This window comes from Macaca fascicularis, chromosome 18 (genome assembly GCF_037993035.2).
Source record: "Macaca fascicularis isolate 582-1 chromosome 18, T2T-MFA8v1.1".
NCBI classification, from domain to species: domain Eukaryota; kingdom Metazoa; phylum Chordata; class Mammalia; order Primates; family Cercopithecidae; genus Macaca; species Macaca fascicularis.
Window position 1 is genome coordinate 72506721 of NC_088392.1, and position 27828 is coordinate 72534548.

General features: G+C 41.2%; 2 protein-coding genes across 43 annotated transcripts in view; one reads left to right on the plus strand and one right to left on the minus strand.

Moving 5' to 3' along the window:
• DLGAP1 (DLG associated protein 1) overlaps positions 1 to 27828 on the minus strand; it is a 961867-nt gene that overhangs the window by 422545 nt on the left and 511494 nt on the right. The window lies entirely within an intron of this gene.
• LOC123570063 (uncharacterized) overlaps positions 1 to 27828 on the plus strand; it is a 103577-nt gene that overhangs the window by 12280 nt on the left and 63469 nt on the right. For 17 of the 34 annotated variants that reach the window (XM_065534114.2, XM_065534113.2, XM_065534125.2 and 14 more), the window contains exon 1: positions 2557 to 3250. The exons of the other annotated variants lie outside the window; for them this stretch is intronic. In XM_065534114.2, the coding sequence (XP_065390186.1) occupies positions 3069 to 3250 (182 nt within the window). In that variant the 5' untranslated portion in view covers positions 2557 to 3068. Of the gene's footprint in view, positions 1 to 2556; positions 3251 to 27828 lie in introns of those variants that run through there. 34 annotated transcript variants of the gene reach the window in all.

The following is a 27828-nucleotide window of genomic DNA, read 5'->3' on the forward strand; positions in this document are numbered from 1 at the left end:
ATAAGTTCCCCAAATTAATTCTTTTATAATTTCTTATGCCTGTCTTTACTGCAATCTCTGAACATAAATTGTGAAGATTTCATGGACATTTATCACTTCCCCAATCAATACTCTTGTGATTTCCTATGCCTGTCTTTAATCTCTTAATCCTATCATCTTCATAAACTGAGGATGAATGTCACCTCAGGACCCTGTGATGATTGTTTTAACTGCACAAATTGTTTAAACAATATGAAATCTGGGCACCTTGAAAAAAGAACAGGATAACAGTGGTGTTCAGGGAATAAGGGAGATAACCATTAGGTCTGGCTGCCTGAGAGCCTGGTGGAACAGAGCCATATTTCTCTTCTTTCAAAAGCAAATAGGAGAAATGTCACTGAATTCTTTTTCTCAGCAAGGAACAGCCCTGGGAAAGAGAATGCGTGCCTAGGGGTAGGCCTCTAAAATGGCTGCTCTAGGGACGTCTGTCTTTTACAGTTGTAGATAAGGGATGAAATAAGCCCTGGTCTCCTGTAGCGCTCCCAGGCTTATGAGGAGGAGGAAATTCCCGCCTAATAAATTTTGGTCAGACTGGTTGTCTGCTCTCAAATCTGTCTCCTGATAAGATGTTATCAATGACAATGCGTGCCTGAAACTTCATTATCAATTTTAATTTCGCCCCGTCCTGTGATCTTGCCCTGCCTCCATTTGCCTTGTGATATTCTATAACCTTGTGAAGCATGTGATCTCTGTGACCCACACCCTATTTGTACACTCCCTCCCTTTTTGAAAATCACTAATAAAAACTTGCTGGTTTTGCGGCTTGGAGGGCATCACGGAACCTGCCAACATGTGTTGTCTCCCCCGGATACCCAGCTTTAAAATTTCTCTTTTGTACTCTTTCCCTTTATTTCTCAGACTGGTTGACACTTAGGGAAAATAGAAGAAGACTCACGTTGAAATATTGGGGGATGAATTTCTAATGTTTTAGCACCATCCCCCTAGTGCTGTCTGTGATTGAGTTCTCACGTGATCTAGTTGTTTGAAAGGAACCATTTGCTCTGTCTTCCTCCTGCCCTGGCCATGTGAAGACATTCTTGCTTCCCCTCTGCCTTCCACCATCATTGTAAGTTTCCTGAGGCCTCCTAGCCATGGAGAACTGTGAGCCAATTAAACCTCTTATTCTGTATAAATTACCCAGTCTCAGGTATGTCTTTATATCAATCTGAGAATAGACTAATACAGTCACCTTTTTTGGTAATTTCATTTTTAGATAGAAGAAACTTGAGAGTAAAGTAAGGTTGTTTGCCTAATCTAATCACACTCTGAGCCAAGACCTCACAGTCTAAAGCTATCAAGGTGTAGCACATTATCCCCATAAATTTGCAAATGAATTTGAAAGGAAATGAGTTGACAAAGCAGGTTCCACAATTCTGACCACTCCAGAAACAGAGTTAGGTCACTGTCTCTGTAGCAGAAGACAGATGCCCCACCATGGGATTTGGTTCAAAAGTCAAAGCATCTTTGTGATTTTCTAAGTGCAAACACAGATGCCAATACTTGGAAGTGCTCTTCTAAACCACCTTTTGTCTGATTATAACCTTCAGCAGGCAGCAGGAAGCCTTACTCTGTGTTACTCTGGGGTCATCATGCAGAGTCTCTGGGTGTGTGTACAGAAAGGGCTCTATAGATTTCTCTCTGGGGGCAGATGAAGCCCAAAAACATGTTCTATTCCTATGACACGTGCATTTTAGCAGGATAAACAGTAGTACAAACCAAATGTATTTCTCTCAGCTGAACTTTAAATTCTATGCTGTGGATGCTGGTCATCTACCCGTGAGCAAAACTGATGTTCGTCTACATTTTTCTCAAAAAAGAGTGTGAGGAACATTCTATAGCTAAATATTTGTACATGTTCTATTTCTTTTCTTAGAATGAATTCCCTAGAAGTGGAATGACTGCACCAAAGTCTATACAAACATTTCTGAAGCTTGCAGTCTTGTACATCAATTGCCAGATCACTCTGCAGAAACATGGTGCTAGCTTACGGTGTCACCAGCCAGTGTCTAAATAAGTGTCTGTTGGGCTAATAACACCAGCTATTATCTTAAACAGAACAAAAAGCAAACTTCACCAATTCAATGTGTGGGGAAATGGTGTTTTATTATTTTAATGCATACTTATTTTATTTCTAATGAGGATAATATTTTATGTGCTGTGTGGGCCATAGGAAGTTCTTTTGCGAACAGTCTGCTGTGAACACATTCTTTTCCTATTTTTCTATTGAGTTACATAAAACTCTATTTTCATGAAAACAACCATAAGTACAACTAGCTGAGTAGTTGCCATGGGTGTGGTACTGTGCTAAGCTCACTGCTATCTTCTTCATGGCAAATATTTTCCCAGGTGGTTTGTGTTTTAAAATACTCTTGTGAAATCATCACTCCCATTTCTTGAGGGAGTTTTTGGAGCAGTCTGTTTTAGAAGTCTACATTAGTTCATTTTTAGCATTTAACATCTTGAGTGGGGGCCTGTGTAGGCTGCCCCTGAGATTGTGCGGCTCTGAGCGTGTCCTGCAATAGGAAGGGTGCCGGGTCCCAGCCTGAGGGTACATGTACTCAGTCGCTACCCTGGATACCACAGCCTGTGACTGTGCTGGGGACCTCAGAATTAGGTTCCAGGTGCTCCATGGGGATCGTTCTGTGCCTGCTCTTCCACGGATCCCAAAGGGACAGAACCCTGAGGGCCAACATGCTGAGGGACACTGATGCCACTTTCCAGTGACACTAAAATATGGGATCACAGTGGTCCAGAGAGCTCTTGGACACTTACTTAAGCATCTCTTGAAAACTGCACAGGATTATGATTGAGGAAAAACAGCAACGACCCACTAGCCCTCAAAATATCGTGAGGCAGAGACATTTCTCTTGTGGTTTTGGAAACGGTCTACCCTGTTGCCATGGTTACGCAAAAGCTGGTTTAAAATGGCTCCTATATTGGCATCTGGGCTGGGGCCTAACTACTCGTCTCCACCATTTTCTCTACTGCCTACCCCTTCCTCTCCTCCAAGAAGGCTGTAAGCACCCGGCATGGCTTCTGGGTATAGTCGCTGTGCCAAGCCTAAGGCTGGGCCAGTCCTCCGAACTGCTCCTGCCTCCACCGGCTTCACTCTACCTAGTCTGGACTTGCCACATGTACGCTGCTGCCTGGGCTCCCTTCAGCTTCTCACCGGCATCTCACTGGCTGTTATTGCCTTTCCTTGCTTGGAGAGGTAAGACTTGAGCTTTGGCTTGGGAATTGGGGTTGAAATAGGCAAAAGCAGTCTTTCCATCTGCTTTGGCTCCGGCCCATTAGGCTGGTGGAACCTGGGGAAGGAGCTCTTCACTCCATTCTGCCCTGTTCACTGGGTCTGTGCCTGGGGATCAGGAATCACCTGCTTCTTCCCTGGGCTGGGGCCTCCCTCAGGGACTGCCGCAGAAGGGCAGGGGGTGGAAAATGGTCAGGTGGTGGTTTTCAAATCTGGATATGCTTTGGCATGGATTAGGACATTTGTTAAATCTAGGTTTCTGGGCCCTGTTTCCCTTTGTCTCAATAGGATAAGGTAGGACCTGAGAGTCTATGTTTGTAATTAATTAATTCATTAATTATGCACAAGGTAATTCAAATGCAGCTCATCTGGCCTTTGGAAAGCAGTGAATTGGGAGTAGGTCAAGTAGGTCACTTGTCCTGGCCAAAAGCATCTAAGGACATACTGCTTTCAACATCCTCCTTCTCGTAAACCTGAATGGTTGTTTAGTGCCACCTTTGCACAGATAATTTTTTTAAATGTAAGGTAACTATAGTAATGATTAATACCAGTTAAAGAAGATTGCTTTTTGTAAGTGTGGCCTATAAATATAGCACCCAGTAAGGCATTTGGGAGTTCGCATTTGGCTTCCAACACCACCTTGGCCTTGATGGTGACTCATCTCCTCATCCAGAGATTGCAAGGTTGATGAATCCACAGTGCTCTAGCTTTCATATCCTCTGCTGTGCACCCTCGGTTTCTCATTCTCTTGTTCCTGCTTTCTTACCTGCACATCTCCCATAATGAGGGCTGCTGCGGCAGACACCAGACACCTACAGGCCTGGTCCCAGAAGCAGAAAGGTTGTCTAAGGGTGTCCAAAATATATTTAAGCGTCCTAATAAGGCTGCTTCTAAAGTTGCCCACATGGTTGAGTCTAGAGCATGTCAATATCCATTTGGGAAGGGCCCTTTAAAAGCCACTGGGCAGACGAAGGTTGTCCTGGCAGCTTGAGGTTGGTAGGTGAGTGCATACACACAGCCCAGGCCAAAGAATTCATGACATCCCACCTCCCACAGATTGTAGGAGTCAAAAAGTTCCCTTGAGCAGTTTTTCCCTCTAGACAGCCAGCCAATAACATCAACAAAAAGTGCCTCATGTGCATCTTCTGAAGCTCAGCGGCAGATGGGAACAACCCCCACAAAGACTGTGCCAGAATGAAGCTGTGATACCAGCCTCTAAGATGGAACACTGCAGAAATACCCTTGGTGGGGAGCCCAGGCCCTGCCTACCAGCAGAAGCCAAATCTACCTCCTGCACTTCCCACGTGGCCAAAGGAGGTGTGGCTAGGGAGAAAGTATGAAATGTGACAAGGGCAGCAGGGACAGGGCTACATTGGGAGGAGTCTGGCCTGGTCTCTGTCAATCTATCTCATAGATAAAAAACATGAACAGGACCAGTGTAAAAAACAATCACTTTCCCAGCCCTAAATACTCATTCCATATCCATTTGACCACTTGGTGCTAGGCACTAACTGGCCAGAAACATAAAACACTTAAATCAACTGGTGCACACGTCATTAGAAAAAAAATTCAAGAAAGAAAAAGAATCACCTTCAGCTTAGAAAATATGCTCCTGGATGCAGCATGGAAGCCGGGTAGGAAAAGCTGGGCCACACTCGATTCCTACAGAAGGACCACTCAAAGGATAGACTGGGGACTGGGCTGGGGGAGATGACAGAAGTTAGGGGTTCAGCCTGCCGTCCAAACGAGTTCCACAACTTAGAGCAACATGAAAATCTCTACAGATTCCATGGGGAAACTTTTGACTTGGGAGCTGCAGTTGGTTCAAGATAGTGGATCACTGGGTGAGGCATTGCACTTGGAAATTCACGCTATTTTTTTTTTTTTTTTTAGTTTATTTATTATTATTGTACTTTAAGTTGTAGGGTACATGTGCATAACGTGCAGGTTTGTTACATATGTATACTTGTGCCATGTTGGTGTGCTGCACCCATCAACTCATCATTTACATCAGGTATAACTCCCAATGCAATCCCTCCCCCCTCCCCCCTCCCCATGATAGGCCCCTGTGTGTGATGTTCCCCTTCCCGAGTCCAAGTGATCTCATTGTTCAGTTCCCACCTATGAGTGAGAACATGCGGTGTTTGGTTTTCTGTTCTTGTGATAGTTTGCTAAGAATGATGGTTTCCAGCTGCATCCATGTCCCTACAAAGGACACAAACTCATCCTTTTTGATGGCTGCATAGTATTCCATGGTGTATATGTGCCACATTTTCTTAATCCAATCTGTCACTGATGGACATTTGGGTTGATTCCAAGTCTTTGCTATTGTGAATAGTGCTGCAATAAACATACGCGTGCATGTGTCTTTATAGCAGCATAATTTATAATCCTTTGGGTATATACCCAGTAATGGGATTCCCTATTTAATAAATGGTGCTGGGAAAATTGGCTAGCCGTAAGTAGAAAGCTGAAACTGGATCCTTTCCTTACTCCTTATACGAAAATTAATTCAAGATGGATTAGAGACTTAAATGTTAGACCTAATACCATAAAAATCCTAGAGGAAAACCTAGGTAGTACCATTCAGGACATAGGCATGGGCAAAGACTTCATGTCTAAAACACCAAAAGCAACGGCAGCAAAAGCCAAAATTGACAAATGGGATCTCATTAAATTAAAGAGCTTCTGCACAGCAAAAGAAACTACCATCAGAGTGAACAGGCAACCTACAGAATGGGAGAAAAATTTTTGCAATCTACTCATCTGACAAAGGGCTAATATCCAGAACCTACAAAGAACTCAAACAAATTTACAAGAAAAAAACAAACAACCCCATCAAAAAGTGGGCAAAGGATATGAACACACATTTCTCAAAAGAAGACATTCATACAGCCAACAGACACATGAAAAAATGCTCGTCATCACTGGCCATCAGAGAAATGCAAATCAAAACCACAATGAGATACCATCTCACACCAGTTAGAATGGCGATCATTCAAAAGTCAGGAAACAACAGGTGCTGGAGAGGATGTGGAGAAATAGGAACACTTTTACACTGTTGGTGGGATTGTAAACTAGTTCAACCATTATGGAAAACAGTATGGCGATTCCTCAAGGATCTAGAACTAGAAATTCACGCATTTATGCGACGACTATTCTATGGACTTAGGTTCTTCTAACTTCAGAGGCTGTGCTCTTCGTGAGTCACCATCTTGGCCCTGTTACTAGGAGCTAAAGCCAAAATAAGAGGGGAATTCAGATGGCTTCTGCCTTTCTGTAGCTTACAGTGCAGTGGGAAAATGGATGTGAATAAACTGATCACCAAATACATGCAGTGGGCTCAGAATTTATCATCATGATTCAGGTTGCAGATGTGGAATGTTCTCTGTTTTCCCTATGTGAACTCCATTTGTTCTCAAGACCCCATTTCTGCCAAGGAGTTCAAGGGGTATTTTTCATAACCTCTTTTGTAATTTCACAGCCAATTTAGAAATCAAGTTTGATGGATTCAAAGCTTATTGATTAATGAAAGGACTCTTGTCTCTTCTCGGGAGGTTTCGCCTCCACTGCTCCTCTCTAGGTTTGCATCTGGGAGCAGAAAAATAACACAGCAGCTTTCTGGCTGTCTATTGTTCCTTTCCTGAAAGCCTAGTCCTCCTGGTGATTGGCCACTGGCCTTAACACCCTTGCATCCAGTCCTATCTGGGAGAGAAACTAAAGACATGGTGTGAATGCTCCCTTTCTCATAGTCGTTTAGATTTTGTATCTGTCTGTGGTTCAGACAGAATGGAGGGATAGAGGAGAGGCTGGCTAAAAGGAGAGAGTCTGATACAATGTTTTCCAGTAGCCACAAAAAAATCGGTAGATCCATCAAAATCATAGTGTTTAAAGAGACCCTATCTTCCTCCATAATATCCCCAGTCTCCTGTAGTCATACTGTCAAAGGGCATCAATGAGGGGCCGAGTCTGGGGTCACTCGAGGTCACTGGAGGCCATTAAACACTAAATGACGGATTTGAGCCTGTGCCACACTCAGCAGGCAGCAGCCATGCAAGGAGGGTAGTCTCTCTGGGTAGATATTCTAGGTAAGAGTCATTTTATTTAGTGAATTTGCCTAATCACTAAAAATGGAACAGCACTTACTAAAAGGATGTAGTGACAAAGTACAGACTTTTCCCTTAAAGCTTCTTCATTCATTTGAATTAGTGACCACAGCCACAACACTGTGAAAGTAGACTGCAGTGATGTGAGTTTTCCTAAAGGTCCTGATTCTGAAAAGAATGCTTTCAAGGCCTATACATGTTAGACAAGCCAGGCAGCTCCCTGGGAAGGAGAGGCTCTCCAGAGGAGACTTGCAAAGATGAGTTAATTCAAACTCATAATCATCGACTGATTCATTCCTCCACTCACTCAATAAATGTTTAAATATCTAGGGGCATCTGCTATATGTTGGTATAGATGGATTGATGGAGGGATGTATGGAGAGAGAGGGAGGGAGGGAGATAAGAAGAGAGGCAGACAGGGAACGAGAGAGAGAGAATAATACGTATTATAAGGAAGGGGTATTCTATGCCTTCAAAACACTAACAGACCTTTTGGTGACATAAGAGTATATATATGCACAGAGTAAAACAATATTTTCAGAATTAAGGGTAATGGCAGACATCTCTGTCATGATTTGGAACCAAACAGAGGCCAAGGGAATGGAAACGACCGATCAAAGAGGCACAGCCAGGGCAGGTCCTGGGTAGGCCGTGAAGAGGAGATAAAATGTGTAGACACAAAGAGAGAAAGTGTTCATGGAGCAGTGACTACACAAGTCTGGCTGGAGTGAGGGGGGTCTTTTGAAAAGAAGCATGAGGCAGTGTGATGAAGGATCAAAAGCACAGGTTTTAGAATGAAGCAGTTCTGAATTCAAACCCCTGTTCCATTTCTCAGTGCTGTGTAGCCCAGAGCAGTGACTTAGCCTTGCTGTGCCTCAGATTTTTTAAACCTTTGAAACTGGAACAAAACCATCTGTCTAATGCAGTTTCTGTAATGATGGTAGAAAAGAATACATACTGGCCTGGCATAGGCAAATGCTAGTTCCCTTACCTCTTGTACACGATGCTTTATAACACACAACACACGTCCATAGATACTAGCCATTTGGCCCTCACCATAACCTTGTGACATGGATAAAGCAGGTATAAATAGCATCATTTTATGGGTGCTCGGAGATTTTTACTATACATCCCTCTTTAGGAAAATAGAGAAAAAGAAATAAATGGAAAAACACTCTACGATTAACTCAAACGAAGACTTGAGGATTAATTAAGTGTTGGGATTTAATTCAATAGGTAATAGGATACCATTGAATAGTCTACATCAGATAAATGAAGGGTTAGCAGTATTTTAGGAAGGGTAATCTGGTAGGCAGATTGGATGGAGAAGGAGTGACTCAAGTATGCCTTCAAGGCAAGTATTTTGGGTGTTGCTGCTAATAGAAGTATCAGATTACTATGCTTCATGATGGGCTGCTGATGCAATTTGACATCATTTCCTCATCACCAGGAAGACATGTGCAGTGGTCCATCTGCTGTTCTTGTTTGCCTCTTCCTCCCTTGCAAAGTGATGATAAAGATAATGACAGTAATACAAATGACATAATAGCTCGGGGGTCTGAGTATCAATGGTGTAGTAGAACTGTGTTTATACAGTAAAACTGAATCTTCAAAATGTTGAAGATGAGGACTGTCATGATCTGAGAGGTTTATAACTGGCCTAGGGTAACGGAGCTAGTGTTGAGAATACAGGTTTGAAACCAGCTCTCATTCCAAAGTCTAAGCCTTTTCTACTCTGCCATTTTCCCTTTGGGATTTGGGAGACTGTCTTTCATTATGGCAAGGAAATATTTTATTTATACAAACTCTGCACAACAGTCAAACCCCCAGTGTTGGCTTCCTTAAGGACTTTATTGATGGCACCAAGAAAAGACTTAACCAGCTCACAATAGAGAGTACTGTCTTGAGGGGCATTGCAGCCTCTGCTGGGGTCAGATCACCATCTTACAGAGTCTTAACCTGTGACTGGGGTACAGGCTGAACCCCCCTGGAGACTTATCTGCCACATCAGCCTCCTACTGCTCTTTCTTTGCAAGTCCAAGTCTGCACAGACAATAGAGTATTTCTAAGACACAATCTCATACTGATGTGAATCTGCTGAAAGCCATCTGTTTTCTCTGGATCAAGAGTGAGCTCCGAAGCCCAGTGATCAAGGCCTTCATCACCTGGCCTGGGCCTCTCTCAGCTCCACTCTTTGCCCTACAATTTGTCCCCAAGCGGCACACAAAATTCTTGTTTTCCCCACAGACCATGACATTTCCAGTTGGCGCTGAGCCTTTTCCTTTCCTGTACTTTTACATTTTCATTTCCCCAATTCCTCCTAATAGGGGCAGCATTTGAAAAGGATGGCTTCCCCCTTGTTCCAGAATAGGTGCTTCTTCCCCCACGTGCCTCCATAATTCCATATGCATTTGACCATTATTTCCCAACAACACTGTATTAACGTCTTCTGGATATATTCCTGTCGATTAGATTGTGAATGCCTTGAGATAAAATTCTGTTGTTTGATTCATCATCTTTGCATAATTTCTGGCTGGTAGTAAAGGTTTAAATATGATGTTTGAATGAATAAATGAGTGAAATATTCTCAAAAAGCATTCTAGAAAGGTTCCTCCAGTATCCCAGTATCCACAAAACGATTCACAATTTGGAGGTATATATGGGATAATGTGTCAACTTTTAGCTTACCCAATAACAAAGAAGCAGGAACGACGAACCATCACTGAGAAGCTCTAATTAGGAGGCTGAAATCCAATGAAGGTGGGTGGAGGGAGGGACACACACCCATGTTGTGTAGGCATTGGAAACTAGTCAACTCTGACATGTAGGCTATGCTCCTTGGCTCTTATTTAAAACCAGTTTGCAGAGAACTCATGGAGGAACACATGGAAAGTGTAATGCAGGGAAAGAATTAGCTCTAAATGGAGGCTGAAACAGGGGCACGCCCTGGAGAGGCCAGCTTCTGAAATAATGTGCACAGGAAGAGGAGATTGCTGTAGACTTCACGACTTGATGTGTGCTTTGAAGGCATCACATTGCATTTATTGCAATTCCTGCTTACATAACATAACAACCGTGTATTAGTCTGTTCTCAGGCTGCTCATAAAGACATACCTGAGAATGGGTAATTTATAAAGGAAAGATGTTTAATTGACTCACAGTTCCACATGGCTGGGGAGGCCTCACAATCATGGCAGAAGGTGAATGAGGAGCAAAGTTATGTCTTACAAGGTGGTAGGCAAGAGAGAGCCTGTGCAGGGGCACTCCCATGTATAAAGCCATCAGATCTCATGAGACTTATTCACTACCACAAGAACAGTATGGGGGAACCTGCGCCTATGATTCAATTATCTCCACCTGACCCCGCCCTCGATACAGGGAAATTATTATAATTCAAGGTGAGATTTGGGTGGGGGTACAGCGAAACCATATCAAACCAGCACACTTACAATTTAGCTACCCAACATCATGTTCACCTCTCTGAGATGCAGTGCTAAATCAGAAGTAATCGAATTTAGCAATGATAAATCAGATACGAACAAGGTAGCTGGGTTTATTACAAAATTTTTGTAATAAAGCTTACACTGTTTCCTCATAGGAGGTCCCCTCAGACACCTGCTCAGAGCCAATTTATCTTTATTTTACACGTGATTCTAGAAGGGGGTGGGCACATATAATAGCGATTAAGTGTGAGGGCTTTGGAGCCAACTGCGTTCATTCCAGTCTGACTCTGATGTTTGCGAGGTAAGTCACCACGAACGAGCTCTTTAGACCCCCTGCACCCCAGTTTCCTCAGTTGTACAGTGGAAGGATCAATAGGCTATACTTACAGGGCTGTTGTTAGGATAAAAGTACTCAGCAGATATTAGTTATTATGAAATGTGGTTATCTAGCATCTAATCTCACAGTGAATTAGAAGCAGTGAGGAAAACGGTGTTACAAAGTCTTGTGTGCTGAAAATTAAGGCAGCTGAAGTTTTGGCAGCAACACAGGCACTAGAAGCCGAAACATACACATTAAAAAAGGGCAAGAGTTTGGGGCTATTGGCCCAGTCATTGGAAAACATTAAAAACTCCCTGTCCTTTTGAAGCTTTCATCTGACTAGGGAGCTGAACATGAAACAGATGAATGCAGGGGGGTTGTAGCTCAGTGGTAGAGATTTGACTGCAGATGAATACATAATATCAGATACAACAGGAGGTATGAGGGAAAATAAAGAAGGGCCTGGGGAGAAGAAGTGTTAGGGGATGAGCAAAAGCCTCTCTGAGGAGGAGACGTTCAAGCTGAGACTTACATGTACGAGAGTGCGATGCATGTAGAAATCTGGGAAAGGGCATTCTTGGCAGAGGGACGTGCAGGTGCGAGGTTGTGAGCCTCTGTTGTACTTGATGGGTTTTTAGATCATTAGAATGCTACCTCCATGAGGGAGACCCGTTTGTCTGTTTCATTCACTGCTATACTCCAGGTGCCCAGGAGAATGCCAGATAGGTGGTATTTGCTCAATTAAAATTCTTGAATAAATGAATGCAAGGAGACAGGAGTAGCTGGAGCATTGGAGAAGTGTGGTGCAAGAGGAAGTCCACCAGACAGCAGGGTGCATACCATGTGGGGCCCATGGGCCATGGTGGGGACTTCAGAGATGCTCTAAGAATAATGGGAGGTGACTGGAGGCATGTTGGCTGCTGGGCGGGAATACACAGTAGTGGACAAGACTGGAAACAAAGCAAGCAGGTAGCAGAATAATCCAGGCTGAGGTGATTGGGCTTGAACTAGAAAAGGAACAGTGAAGGTGATGGCAAGTGCCCCAGTTCTAGGTAAACACTATGTTCATCACTGCATAACTTTATAGAGTATGAAACTGGAGGAGGACTCGTTCACCAATAGCAAGGGAGTAGACAGGGAAGAGGTGGCAGAAGTGTATTATTGAAAATTGTGCAGCAATGAACCTGATAGCAAACAGAAACAGGGATAAATATTAAAAATGTGGGCCAGTGGCTTATGTGGGTGGTGGCTCATGCCTGCAATCCCAGCACTTTGGGAGGCCAAGGCAGGTGGATCACTTAAGGTCAGGAGTTTGAGACCAGCCTGGCCAACATGGTGAAATCCCATCTCTATTAAAAATACAAAAGTTAGCCGGGTGTGGTGGCGGGCACCTGCAGCCCCAGCTACTCAGAAGGCTGAGGCACAAATCTCTTGAACCTGGGAGGTGGAGGTTGTAGTGAGCTGAGATCGCACCACTGCATTCCAGCCTGGGTGACAGAGTGAGACTCTATCTCAAAAAAAAAAAAAAAAAAGTGACATAGAGTATACATTTTAGAAAAAGACCTATGACACCATTCCATTCATGTAATTTAGAAATGACCATTAAACCTCATGTATCTTAGTATCTTACAGTGATACATATCTTCATAGCTGCATAACCAAAGGTAAACTTCATGCTGTTTTGAGTTGATGTTTAGTGGAGGCTGGGAGTGGAACGGTAGTGAGGAGAGGAATGTAAGGAGAAATTGAGATAAAGGGATAATAATAAAAATATGGTGGCAATGTGCCACATCAAGATTGATACACTTCAATCTTGGCTCCTGAGGCGCAAACACAAAGAAAACAATCCCCTTGACCCCAACCATTAATGACCAATTTCTCTGTGAGGACATATAATTTATAAAATCATTTTACTTTTGTGGTATATGTGGTCCCCAGCTTCCCAGATGGTCCCCAGCCATCACTGCCTCCTAATATTCACGCACCTGTTTAGTTCTTTCTCATGCTGAATAGGGCTGACCTGCTAATCAATGGGATATCACAGAAATGACAATGTGTGACTGCCAAGGCTGGGTCATAAGAGACATTTTGGCTTATTCCTTGTTCTCTTGGATCAGTTGCTCTAAAGGAAGCCAGCAGCCATGTTGTGAGGACCCTAAAGCAACTCTGTGAGGATGTCTACATGGTGAGGAACTAAGGCCTCCTGCCAGTAGCTACCATGTACTTGCCAGCCACATGAGTGCACCATCTTGGAAGCAAATGCTCCAGCCACAGTCAAGTTTACAGATGACTCCTACCCACATCTTTACTGTAACCTCATGAGAGACTCTAAGCTGGAGCACCCAAAAAAACTACTCCCGAAATTCCTGGGTCACAGAATTCCTGTGGGGTAATAAGTGATTATTACTGTTTTAAGTTGTCAGTGTCGAGGTAATTTGTTATGCAATAATAGATTCAATGGACCCCATTTAAGTCAGTGCTCTGTACTCTTTCCTTCAGAACTACTTCACTAAGAGCTGCTGAGAAGCAAAAAGGACTGTCTGGCTTGGGACGAATTCATTGCTTCTCATTATCTCCTCCTTCCCTCCTATTGGGAAAAGTGCTAAAAGCCATAATTTAAATCAAAATAAGTAACCACCTAGTTCAGGTAAAATCAAGTCCTATAAAATTGGACCATATAAAATCAAATGTTGGCACTGCAGATAACCATAGAAGCATCCTTAAACAGACAAATGAGTCCTAGGATTCCACACTGGTTTTCATTAATGCTTCCTTTTCTATATCATGTAGACTTCTGAAAAATCACTGCCTTGCTTTGAAATCTTTTCTCTTTGCTCTCTTTACAACCTTTTAAGACAGATATATAATAGTACCCATCAGACACTGATGAGCTTAAATGAGTGAAATGATTTGGCATTTCCTCATTGTTAGTAGGACTTAAAACTTTCCCACAGTGACAGAGAGAGGGCATGTCCTGAGGGACCGGCATATGAAAGATCCTGTTGGTCTATTAAGCAGCTCGGTGGGAGAAGTGAACACCTTAGTCCATCACAGGAAAGAGAGCCACAGAATATAAAGTGGGAATGGCATTTTCCTCCCTTGTTGGAAATGATGTCTACTAGTTTGCCATACTACTTTGAATGTACAGTAAGGAAAAAAGTGTCATGATTAAATTCTAGTAAACCAAGAGCATTGGAACCAAATGCTCTAGCCCCAGTCATTCAGAAACATTCAGAAACAAGCATTCAGAAAACCAAGAATGTGAATAGAACTATAACTGGAGGTACAAACACTTACCTTTCATTGAATTCAGAATTTGCCGGTGATCTCTGTCTGGCCAATGGTTTGCACTTGTCAGACAGGGAACACTGCAGTAGGGTTCGGGGTGAACAATGGAAACGGAACCCACTGAGACAAGGAGGGGCCTGGCTGCAGCTCAGGCTGCAGGATGTGAGACCCCTTCCAGGTAGCCTTGAGGCCTGAACTGAGATGTTCACGAGAGTGTTGGAAACAGGAACCAAGGTTGGGTAAAGTTAGAAGGAGTCTTAACAACTGGCTGATAAATATTAATAGAATAGGCCAGAGGAACATAGATCAAGCAGAGGTTGATTCCTAGAATCTGTAGAATTCCAGAAAGAACAAAGAAGAAAACTGTAAAATAAGAAGCCTGGAGGACGCTAAGGATTCAGAGAGAGAAATATCTTCTTTATCCAAGATAACAGTCATCACCTCAAATTAACAATAACAAAACTTTATATTTTTGGTAACATAAAAACATTTTTTTTCTGGAAAAGGTACATAACATTATATTGTAATTATAAGTCCTTATTTTTGAGACAGGGTCTTGTTTTGTCACCCAGGGTGGAGTGCAGTGACATGATCATAGTTCACCGCAGCCTCCACCTCCCAGGTGCATATGGTTCTCCCAACTCAGCCTCCCAAGTAGTTGGGACTACAGGCTCACGCCAGCACGTCTGGCTAATTTTTAAAATTTTTTGTAAAGACAGGGCCTCACTACATTGCCCAGGCTAGTCTTGAACATCTGGGCTCAAGCAGATCCTCTCACCTCAGCCTCCCAAAGAATTATAGGTCTTTAATCACCTGAGGGGAAATTTGAGATGATGATGAAGATTAGACAAAGAAAATCATCAGGTCTTTCTTAAGAGAGAGACAACATGTATAGTGAAGACCATGGGTTTTGGATTCAGGCAGTGGTCCTGTTTCATCCCAAATTTGTGACCTGAAGTGAGATAATGAGCCTCATTTTCTAGAAGTTAGCATTTATGAAGAGCCTTCACTGTAAGGCAGTTTGCCCAGGGATTTACATGCATGTTCCCATTATGTTCCCACAACAGCCCTCTGAGTGTTGCTATCTTTTAATTTATGAATGAGGAAACAGGCTAAAAAAGAGGTTCAATCATGTGCCCAAGGTCTTGAAACTAAAAGTGCTGGTGTCTGAAGGCAGGTGTCTGACTGCAGAGCCGGAGCTTTCCACCTGTGTATTACAGGACCTCCGACCTCGGAGGCGAAAGCTTCAGAATACATTTTCCAGGTCCTAGGAAAAGAGGAGATTATCTTGGGAAACTATATTCAGACTAGTAAGTTAGTTCTAGGAAGGATCAACAAATCAATGACATCTGAATTTGTGCCAACCAAATCTGTCTTAGGAAGGGCTGCAGTATCTTGGTCTCACATCCATCCAAATAGAATGGAAGAAACTGAACAGGATGAAGTGCATCTGTCCCGTCACAGTGAGCCAAGCCAACCTGTAGCTGGAGTTAAGACTAGAAACCTTTAATCTGTTCTGAGCCTTTGCTGTCCTGGAGGGCAGGCGTTCATTTTGAACGGTACCTAACACTTACTAAATAGTAAATGTTTCTTGAATTGAAAAATGTTTCCAAAAATTATTCGTTTTGTTCAAACTATGAAGATGCATGTTTTTTCTACTATGGATATACCCTCTAGGGTTTGGGTACGGGAGCAATGGTTTGAGTAGAATTTGGGAGCTGGGACACCAGGGGGGTTGGATTCAGCCTGAGGATGATAATCAGAACCAGCAACATTTTAAGTTTTTTTTTTTTTCCTACCTAAGCAATCTCTTGATGTAGCTATTAAAAATAAATAGGTAGTTTCATCCTCAGCTTTCTTTACCGTTCACTTTCAGAGAACATTGGTTACCGTTTTCTTTGTGCTTTCCATTCGGTTTTCTATTTCACATCTCTTTTCTGGTTATTTAGCTCCCCGGCATCAATCTCCTACCTTCAACTTCACCTGCTCTTATTGTTTTCCCTTTCTGAATCTGCACGCCTCTGTCATTTTCCATGGATCAAGGAGGTTAAATTGACAAATATCTGTTTTTGAAAGAAGAAAGGGAAAAAGGAACAACAAACTTCACTTGGATGTTTAGAAGTTTGCCTTCGCAGATCGCCAGGCTTTGCTGACTTATGTATAAAAGACTATTTTTATTTTGGCATCATCAAACAGCTTATTCATGTCAAGGTTTTTAAGGTGATAAACTGCAAAGATGGAGGATTATCTACTGTGAAAGAGAGGTTTTTTTTTTTTTTCTGGCACGAGGAAAAGAACATCACTGCTCAGAAATGGTCCGGGTCTAACACCGGATTACTCCTTCTGTGAATTTGCAAATCAGTAGAACTGGTCAGCCATTGGAAAGGGGAGATAACTGAGACTGCCAAGCACACCTAAGAAAAACTGGCATGAAAAAGAAACCCAAATTAAAATAAAACAGCATATAATTCATTTTTTCTTTCTAAATGAGACCATCTATTTGCTAACATCCGAAAGCAATTAAAGTAATATAGTACAATCTCCTCAAATGTAAATGGGAATCTCATCTTCCCACCGTATTGCAGTTCTTGGGATGAGGTCCCACTGTCCAATGAAAGCATGTATGTAAACCACTGGACAGTGCTCAGCACAGACCGAAGGCTCTCGATAAATACTAACTTCTGGAAAATGAGGCTCATTAGCTCGCTTGGGTTGTGCCTTTTCCAAATTCATAAATTGAGTTCATAACCCCCAGTGTCCCGGAATGTGACTGTACTGTATTTGGAGATAAGGCATTTAAAGAGGCAGTTAGGCTCAAATGAGGTCCTATGGGTGGGCCCTAATCCAACATGTCTGGCTTCCCTAGAAGAAGAGGAGATTAGGACGCAGACACACAGGGAGGACCATGTGAGGACAGAGGGAGAAGACAGCCACCTGCAAGTCAAGAAGAGAAGCCTCAGAACAAACCAACCCTGCAAACGCCTTGACCTGGACTCCCAGCCTTCAGATCATAAGGAAATAAATTTCTCTTGTTTAAACCACTCAGTATGGTACTTTCTAATGGCAGCTCTAAGAGATGATTCCAGTCTCTCACGCCCATTTCATCACTTCTGTATCCATAGGGCATGTGTCTGTGTGTGTAGTGACGAGATGAGATTGAAGAAAATGTCTTTATCTTTCTAGCTCAGTACTCTTCAAAATGAAAGTACACAAAAAAGTGCAAGGGCCGGGCGTGGAGGCTCACGCCTGTAATCCCAGCACTTTGGGAGGCTGAGGCGGGTAGATCATGAGGTCAGGAGTTCAACACCAGCCTGGCTAAGATGGTGAAACCCTGTCTCTACTAAAAATACAAAAATTAGCTGGGCATGGTGATGTGTGCCTGTAATCCTAGCTAATCGGGAGGCTAAGGCAGGAGAATCGCCTGAACAGGGACCCGGGAGGCGGAGGTTGCAGTGAGCCAAGACCGCACCACTGCACTCCAGCCTGGGCTACAGAGGGAGACTCTGTTTAAAAAAAAAAAAAAAAGTGCAAGGTGATTGTGGCTGCTCTGAAAAGCAGCTAGGCTCCCACAGATTATCCCTAACACTGCCTCTCAGCTGCCCCAGCCAGCTTTCTGCTGAGAGTGTGAGCTGGGGCTGAGGCCCTGTAAGACTGACAGATACCACTTCAGGGAACCATGCTCATCCCTGGGTACGAATTACTGCTGTAATCAGCATTGTTACTGTGGAAAGTGTGTTTATTTCCTTTTAGAATGTTGTGAAGGTAAGAAGTTGAGAATCACTACTTTGTTGAGAGTTCCTTGCTGCACTTCTATTTTGGGCCTTTGGGGTGGATAGAAGGACATACCTAAAAATGGAGAAACTCACCAAGCCTTCTGCAAAAAAAAAAACGATGAGATTGGAACCTAGCCATGGTATCCTTGGAGAAAAGTGTGAATGTGGCTCTTTTACTAACATAACAGCCAAGTTTGGTTTCCTTAAATACACAATTGGGTGGCCTTTTATATTAACTTTGTTTTCTTTTCAAAAATCTTTATGGTTTCTTACATGTAGGGTAAGAATCTCAGAGAATCTCCGTATAGCCATTGAAAGCCAGGTTCTGGGGCCACATAAGCTGGGTTTGAATCCCACATGCTCTTAACTAACTTCTCTGTGCTTCCAATTTCCCTCTCTCTAAAATGGGAATGATAATAATATTTCCATCATCAGGTTGATATGAGGATTAAAAGAGTTAACATGCATAAAATCCTTAGAATAGTGCCTGGTATGGGAGTTCATTAACATTACTTATCAGAATATCTCCAACTGTGCCTAACAGTTTGCTTTAGGAAGAAAACAGGACTCCCTAGGCAAAGTATGAAACATCTTACAAGATGGAAACAAGCTTGAAGCAACAAGTAAACATCACTCTTCGATCCTTCCATATTTTGTGTTTTGGGAGTATATAATAAAACACTTATAAAATGGTTACATTTGGAGTAGAATGTAGGGCTTAGAAGTATCACTGAGTGGTACGATTAGTTCTAATAGTTATGTGGAGATAAAATCAGGTTAAAGTGAATGTCAAGGTAAATCTTCAAAAAGAAAAAAGAAAGCCTAAGAATTCTTAAAAATATTTGCTCAATATCTTTTATGTAAAACAAAGACAATAGCATCTTCTTATGGGATTTTTAAGAGTTAATATGCTCTTTAAAGCAATGGTTTCAAATAATGGGGTTTCCTTTAAATATAATGAAAATATCACTATATAGTTATGGGAATGGATGCCTCTGATAATTTCAGACCACATTCAGAATCTGTCGATGAAAATTATTAGACAAGCCAAGACTGGGGATAATACCATTGGAATCTCATGTTCTAGGAAATTGATTCTTAAGGCTTGAATTTTTATAATGCCTAATAAGTGGTTTTTGATTTTGGTAGAAAGCTATCATAGGTATACTTAATATCAGCATTTGTCTGATTAGAGATTTTATGACATAGGTAATTTATTCCCTTATTTTTTTTCACTTTGGGTCCTTTGGTTGCACAAATAACTTTAAAAGAATAAAAAGTGATGAATTTCGAACATCAAATCCTCCTTACTCTTCATTGCTGTCTCTCAGGATGGCAGGGCAACTGGGTGGATTTCCTCTGATCCATGAATGGTCCAGTCTGACAATGCGGTGGATAGACATGAAGTATAGAGACTGTAGCTTGGTTCATTTGCTCACCATGTGTCATAATAATTATTAGACCAGATCAGTCCAGGGGCTCAACTAACGTGCCAATGGTGTGGTTTTCAAAAGCAACAAATATCAATTAAAAGGAAATTAGCATCTTACCTTTCAAGTCAAATATTAAGAAATTAAGTAATTTCCCAAGCCAAATCAAAATAGATTTGATCAATTATTTGTATGCTTTATTACTTGGTTCAATTATTTACATTATTATATCAGTAATGGGGGTTTTCTGGGAATTCACTAAATATAAAACAAGCAGAGAAACAAAAACACTCTTTAAAGCAAAGTATTCCCTCTGTGGAAAAAAACTATCAAGAATTAAAATTAATTTGGTCTCTAACTAATGAAAACCTTTCTGGAAGAGTCCTATCATTTTCTTTGTGGCACCAAGGTTATTCATAATTAAAGGTTCTGACTTATTGCTAATAAAAGATACCAAAAATGATCTGAGTCACTGCTAAAATTAACCTTGAATTTTGATTGAAAGAAAAAAACTAATAAATTGCTTTCATCTCATTTCATTTAAACCTTGATGTGATGCTTTTAGAACTTACTGCATTAATTTGAAGATATATTTGTAGGATTTCCCACTAAGTTCTTGATATTTTAGGGGGAGACTTACATGATTATTGGGATAAAGCTCCTTGTGTTATTCTTTGAATGGGTGTTCAGCAGTAATGAAGGCAGGTGGAGAGGAGAGAGACGTCCTGAGTTCCCCAATGCTCCCCTCCCTGCAATCCCTATACCCACCATTTTTTCCCAGGTTACCCACAACCACTGCATTCTAACCTACACACATTGGGTTGGGCTTAGACTAGTGTTTTTCAACAACCTAAGATCTTTTTAGGGGATTGATCCTCCCAAGAAATAGAAAAAATTTTCTTTATGTGTTCAAAGTGCTAAGCCGACACTTCCAAGTTCTTTCAGTGTCTAATCTCTTTAGTTACCTTAACCACAGACTAGGCTTGTCTGATCATGGTGCTGACTCTAGGCCGTTCTCAGCCCTTGTCTGGCTTATCTCTTCCAAAATGGCAGATGTCTACCTCTCCCTGTCCCCTCAATCTCTGCCTCTACATGCTGTTTTGATACGATCCATCTTTCTCTTGTTTCACATAGGCACTGGTCTTCATTACTCTGTACTCCGGGCATCAACCACTTGCTTAGTCCCAGTTCTCAGTCAGACCAACTCTGTTCTAAAACTAATATACACATACATATGTTAAAGGAAATGCTCAGTGACTTCTGTAAGATGTTGAAAATACTTTACATCCTTTACCACATTTTGAGGTTTAAGGGGACTCCCTCCACCCCAATTTCACTACCACTTGTGAACTCATTTGGCCACACTCCCCCTGCCAAAAAGAACCTGCCCTATATCCCCTTTCCTTATTAGCTAATCTTACCAGTTTGAGAATATAGTGTTAAAATGGAAAGTGCTACCTCAACAAGCCGTGATCTCAGAGATCCTTTTATATTAATAGAAGAATCCAGGAGATCCAGGGCCTCAAAGGCAAACAAGTTACTACCTGATTTTTGAGTGAGTTAAGATTTGTAATACATCTTGTCTCTGTTCCAAATAGTGGTGGTGTTGGCGGGTGCATCTCAGGAAATAGAGGTAGTTGTGGGTGAAAGAAGTGAGGAGGAGTTGGCCTGTGGCTCAAAGCAAAAGGTAAATGAATGCACATCCCTAAAATGGTAGACTCGGGAAGCAAAGTACACTCCCATACATTCAGTCTGCTGGGGTTTGGTTAGGAACACAGAAGAGACCAACTGAAGGGAGATCAACCAAGGCCAGGCAAGACCCAGCTAGTGCTTTGGGAGGCAGAGGCTGAAGATCTTTTCCAGGCCAAAGATATCCAATTGACAGCAACCTCATCAACTTGCCAAGAGCTTGTCCTGCTCTTGTAGTGCCAAGAGCTTCTCTTGCTGTGAATGATGCCAGAGAAGGTAGGGGCCATAGTGAGTCAAGCACACTGCCAGTTACTCAGCTCACTAGATAGATGCTAGATCCCCCTTCATTTTTCCACTATTGAAAATTCATGCAAAGTGGCAGGTTTGTCTCCCGCTGTTAGGGTTTCACAGAATTCTTCCTCTGCATATGCCTGTGATGATCTCCTTCCTACTGCCTGCCTCTCTCCAGCACTGCAGATAAGTGGATCTAGCGTGTTGTCTCGTACAGTGTAAGAGCCAAGCATGCATGCCTAGGTTGGTGAAAGTCTGTTAGGAAGAAACAACACACTCAGTAAGGAATAGTTAAAAATGACTTTCAGCATGAAAAGGAATGAATCAATGGCATTTGCAGCAACCTGGATGCGACTGGAGACTATTATTCTAAGTGATGTAACTCAGGAGTGCTCTCATTCGTAAGTGGAAGTTAAGCCATGAAGATGCAAGGGCATAAGAATGATACAATGGACTTGGGAGACTCAGGGGAAAGGGTGGGAAGGAGGTGAGGAATAAAAGACTACAAATTGGGTTCAGTGTATACTGCTTGGGTGATGGGTGCACCAAAATCTCACAAATCACCCCTAAAGAACTTACTCATGTAACCAAATACCACCTGTTCCCCAAAGACGTATGGAAATAAAAAATTAAAAAAAATAAAACTATGGACTAAGAATAACTACATAATTACAGACTTAAATAGAAATTATCAATAATTCTTTCATAATAAAAAAGGAATATGTCTCCCATAAAAATGGCTTTCAGGAAGAATATTGTTATGAAAAAAGTTTAAGAAAAAGAGGCGCCAATAACACAGGGCCCTGGACCTTCATACATGATATCACTCAGCAATATTTTCTGGCTCTGTGTCACACATCTGTCTCTTGACTCTGATTTCTTTCTTGCCCTTACCAAAGGGCTTGCTGCAAACTGTTATTTCCCAGCCTCCCTTACAATTGGCTCGAGTTAGGTTCAAAAAATTAGATAGTAACTTGTTTGTCCTTCAGTGGGAGGCTTGGTGGGAGGAAGAGAGAAGTCAGGGTGCTTCTTCTGCTCTGCCTGAAGTGCCTCCATCTCTTTGTAGCTCCAGACCTGGGGCTTCAGGGGTCTCAGGACCCAGCAGTGGCTCTGGGTTCTGGGTACCTTTTCCCTGTGACTTCACACCACAGGTCTAGGTTGTATAGGCTTCCTGCTGCTAATCTGTTTCCTAGCTCTTCCCATCATCTTGGTAATAATTCCCTCTCTTAAATCACGTGACGTGGGTTCTGCTTTCCTCACAGGACCCTGGCTGTTATATCTCCATGATTTTACTGTAGGAAATTTCACTAGCAGACCATTTCTTTTTTGATGCAGGACATCCTCTCTGAGTTATGTAGTACTGGATTGATTGTATATGGTTCACCCAATATAATATGCAGTTGTATTTAACATCACATAAGCAAAATATTTCACACAAATACTAGCTTAGATTTTGTTCTAAAAATCTGTTATTTTCTAAGAAGATCATTTATAATATGGGTGACATGTTAGTAATGATTACACCAAATAGCATAAATCACATTGGAAAAATATATCTTATTGAGGACCACCTGTCTACACCTTTTTTAGCCCACATGGCATTTTGTTTATTTAAGGAACACAAATTCATTTATATAAACCCCAAAACACAGATGGCAGATGCTAGGAAAAAACATTAGAATAGATGCAGCCTTTTAACAATATCTGAGATCTGAAGGCACAGTGAGAAGTGAGTTCTATATTACTGAGGTTTTTTTTTTCCATACCAACGAAACATCTCCAAGTTCAAGAACAATCTAACCTAGGCTCTTTGCCTATCAGATTTACCACTTAAAGAATAATAGCTTGAGTACCCCTAAAAATCCCACAGAATGAGTTAATTATGACAGAAACTCCAAAAAAAAAAAAAAGAGGCAGAGCCAGTATTTCATTATTTATGGAGAGTTGTGCAACCATCTTTGCTGGTTTCCAATTAAGGAATAGGTTCACACGCATATACTTCCCGCTGCAATGATGTTTTCTCTCCCGCCTGGTTAACACCTCTCATCCTGCAGATCTCAAGTCAACTGGCACCTCTTCGTGGAGTCTAATCCGCTCTGGAACAACAGAGTGTGCCAGCACCAGGCCTAACCTCAGAAGCACACATCACACTGAAGTCTGCAGTTCTTTGCTAGATTATTGGATTAGCACCTTTCTTTCCCATGACACAGAAAGCCTCTTGAGGACAAGGACTATTTCCAGTGTTGCTTATGACTATTTTCCTTGTTAGTAACACATGATAAATACTCAGTGCAAACTAGTCAAATGAGTGAATGAATGAATGATGAACAGGCACAGAACTTCTCAGGCTTCAGAAGTGGTGATGGCACTGGAACCAGCCCTGATGTCTGCTGGGGGTGCTCCACGGCTTTTCTGAACGCTGCTTCCATTTACCCTAGCCTGAGACACACTCACCTGGCAAAGATTATCTGATTTTTACCAGCCCTCAGAAGGGACTGTTTTTTATTGTGTATTCTAATTGTAGTGTTACAATAAAACTGAAAGAGAATTTTGATAGGTCAGCAATTTGAAGGTACTCATATGAATGAACTATATGGGCTGACAATTATCTATGGTCAAGGAATGACAAGATTGGAGGAGAGTCCAAACCTGAGAGAACAGATGAGAAGGTGTCCCTTAACAGCACATGAAGGCAAATAACCTTTCAGCTCAGAAGTTACCTTTTCTGCACTTCCTATTTAAAAAGTCAAGTGTTTTGGGGTCAGCAGAGCCTAGACAACAATGGAAGAAAACTCATTTAGTTCCTACATGTTTGCCCCATGGTGTAAGACTAATGCAATCTATCTAGAGCTGATTTAAGCATTAACATTCTAATCAAACAAAATTAGCAAGTGAAAATGTGACAGTGGTTTTGCAGTGGTTCTGCATTTTCAGTACTAACCTAACATTACACACATATACAAACACATCGAAACACTTCTGGGGAAGGAATCATCTAATATACTTAAGTTCATATTTTCTAATTCTTAAACGGTTGATGTGTAATTGTAGTATAAAGGTGTCCTTTGATGAATACAATTACTTAGAAAACATTTGGAGAATAGCTGTCAAAGTAATTTGAAAATGATGTACTGGTTCTTCATTTTTCCTTTTCTTTGATTCGTTTATTGATTGATCCAGCTCTTTAGCTGAATTTAATTTCAAATGTATCCACTACATTTTTTTTTTTAAAATTGCAAGAGACTCTGGTTTACAGAGAAGAAAAGTTGAGTTAGCCTATTATATGGTTTGGTTGTGTCTTCATCTAAATCTCATCTTGAATTGTAATCTGAATTGTAATTCCTATGTGTTGGGGAAGGGACCTGGTGGGAGGTGACTGGATTATGAGGGCGGTTCCCCCATGTTGTTCTCCATGATAGTCAGCAAGTTCTTAGGAGATCTGATGGTTTTATAAGGGGCTTTTCCCCCTTCACACATTTTTTTCTCTCTTGTTGCTTTGTGAAGAGAGTACCTGCTTCTCCTTATGCCATGATTGTAAGTTTCCTGATGTTTCCCCAGCCATGCAGAACTATGAGTCAATTAAACCTCTTTCGTTTGTAAATTACTGAGTCTCTGGTAGTATCTTTAAAATAGCAGTCGGACTAATACAACCTATTAACTGAGTATCACTTTCCTTGAAGATTTAGGTGATTAGAATTATTAAGACATTTTATGGAAAACACAGGATAGTAGAAAAGCATAGAGAAATTGCTATAATAGACAGTTAGGAATGTTATATTACATTCTTGCTAGCAATTAGTCGGTTTATAAGATGGATTCTAAAACCATGTGTGGGAGCATTTGACTGAAGTTAATTAACATGACTCAGATCATACAGTTTGGGGAAGAAAAAAGCATTTCCCCTCCTGAGGGATGATTTTTTACTGCTTTTATCTTTTAATGCCAGAGGGAAAAATATCAAGGAAGTTTGCTTTAATCTCCTTAGCTCTTCACTATGATGTATCATATAATGGTACTCTGGCTCACTGGGACCAACCCTATACTCTTGGAGTGAGGATTCCCACTGAGGACAAAGGCTGTTTAAACTTCACACTACTGACCACTCCCCCTAGTGATTTGCATTAACCAGGTGCCTGAATGGAGATAACAGGGTGGCATCAGACCACGGCAAGGGGTTGATTTCCCACTTGGGTGAACTGGTTGACCATGGCCACAAACCTGCAGCCTCAGCCCCACTTAGCCTGGTGTTGCTACTGAGCCGAGAGGTGACACAAAAGAGAATGCTGAGGGTAGGAACAAAACCACAGTAACTGCAGAGAAAAGGATAAATGTTAATCATTTAACTGAACATATACTCATTTGTCAAGCTTCAATGAGATTATCTTGCATAAAGAAAGATGTCTATTGAATGAAATAAGCGTAGGAAAGATGTTAGAGGGTACTGAACAATTGTCTTTATTGCTACAGAATCAGAAGCAATGGAATAAAATTATAGGCAGGAGAGAGTTTATAATAAGTAAATTAAGTTTATAATAAGTAAATAAGCATTTGGAATCTCTTTCACCCACTCAGGACGGATGGCTACATGCCACCTTCTTGATGTCCTCTTAACTACCGAAGAATTTGTCCTCTTAACTACTGAAGGATTCATCTGCTTATTTTCCTAAGTTCCTCCTAGGGCTAGACTCTGTTCTGCCCTTGGAAGACTGAAAGCCATCTCTAAGTTTATTAGTTCTATATCAAATATGCAAAACCGAAAGTAACCTAAATTTTTCAAAAGTTAACTGTCCTGAGAAATTGCTTTACCTCAGATTTTTGAGTCACTTATTCTTTAAGTTTCCTTAGCCCCTGAAATGATATGTCCCAGGGTTCTGCTCTGTATTTTCCAAATGGAAAATATTTTTAAATTCTTATAAGTTTAGGAGATATAAGCACAGGTTTCTTACATGCATAGATTGTACAGTGGTGGAGTCTGGGCCTTTAGTGTAACCATCACCCAAATAGTGACCATTGTATGCAATAGGTAATTTTCAACACTCAGTCCCCCCCCACCCTGCCACCTTTTATAGTCTCCAGTGTTTATTATTTCACTTGATGTGTCCATGTGTGCCCATTGTTTAGCACTCATTTATAAGTGAGAACAAGTGGTATTTAACTTTCTGTTTCTGAGATATTTCACTTAGGATAATGGCCCCCAGCTCCACCCACGTTGCTGCAAAAGACATGATTTCATTCTTTTTTTTTTATGACTGAGTAGTATTCCATCATCTATATGTACACTACATTTTCTTTGTCCAATCATCTGTTGATGAACACTTAGGTTGATTCCGTATCTTTGCTATTGTGACTGGTGCTGCGACAAACATATGAGTGCAAGTATCTTTTTGATATAATTATTTCTTTCTCTGGTTATATACCTGGTAGTTTTTGGATTGCTGAATTGAATGGTAGTTCTATTTCTAGTTCTTTGACAAATTTCCATACTGTTTTTAAATGGATTTTCACCATTAAAATAGCGATGCTTAAAGGATGATGGTGTGGTATCTGATATTTCAATCAGTGTGAAACATACTCTAATCTTTTATGGCATCTCTAAACTAGTAAGATGGGAAAAAATGGCCAAAGAGTCCATGACTTGGATAACGTTGTTCCATCTGAGGCCTTGTGGTTGGAGCTTTTTATCATCATCACCATTGGATTGTCCTGAGGAAGGGAAATCACTTCTAACATTACTGCTATAAGGAACATTTCATCTTTTGCCTTTAATATTAGGTAAATATTGATATTTGGGTTTTCTCTTAATATATAAAAGTTATAGACAGTTGTTTATCATTCAAAGTAACTAGGTATTTTTATCTTAATAAAGGAAATGGTCAAATGTGGAAAAGATAAAGACTTCAAGAATTAAGAGATCAAGTATTTCTTATTTTCCTAAAAACATATTATCTAAAACCATTTCTCATTTCATGATAAGTTAGAACTATGTTCATAGGATTCCACTTGAGGGACAAAAATAAAAGGCCCCATAGGGATTTCAGAAGCTCTGATACTAAGCTGCCAAAACAGGATTTTTGATGTTAAGTGGTGTGAACAGATCTTATTTTAATTGACACGTTTGAAGATGAGTAATAGGATGTGTGAAAGATCAAACTGAATGTACTTCAATGAACATTAAGCAATATTTTTACTAGTAAGTAAAATAA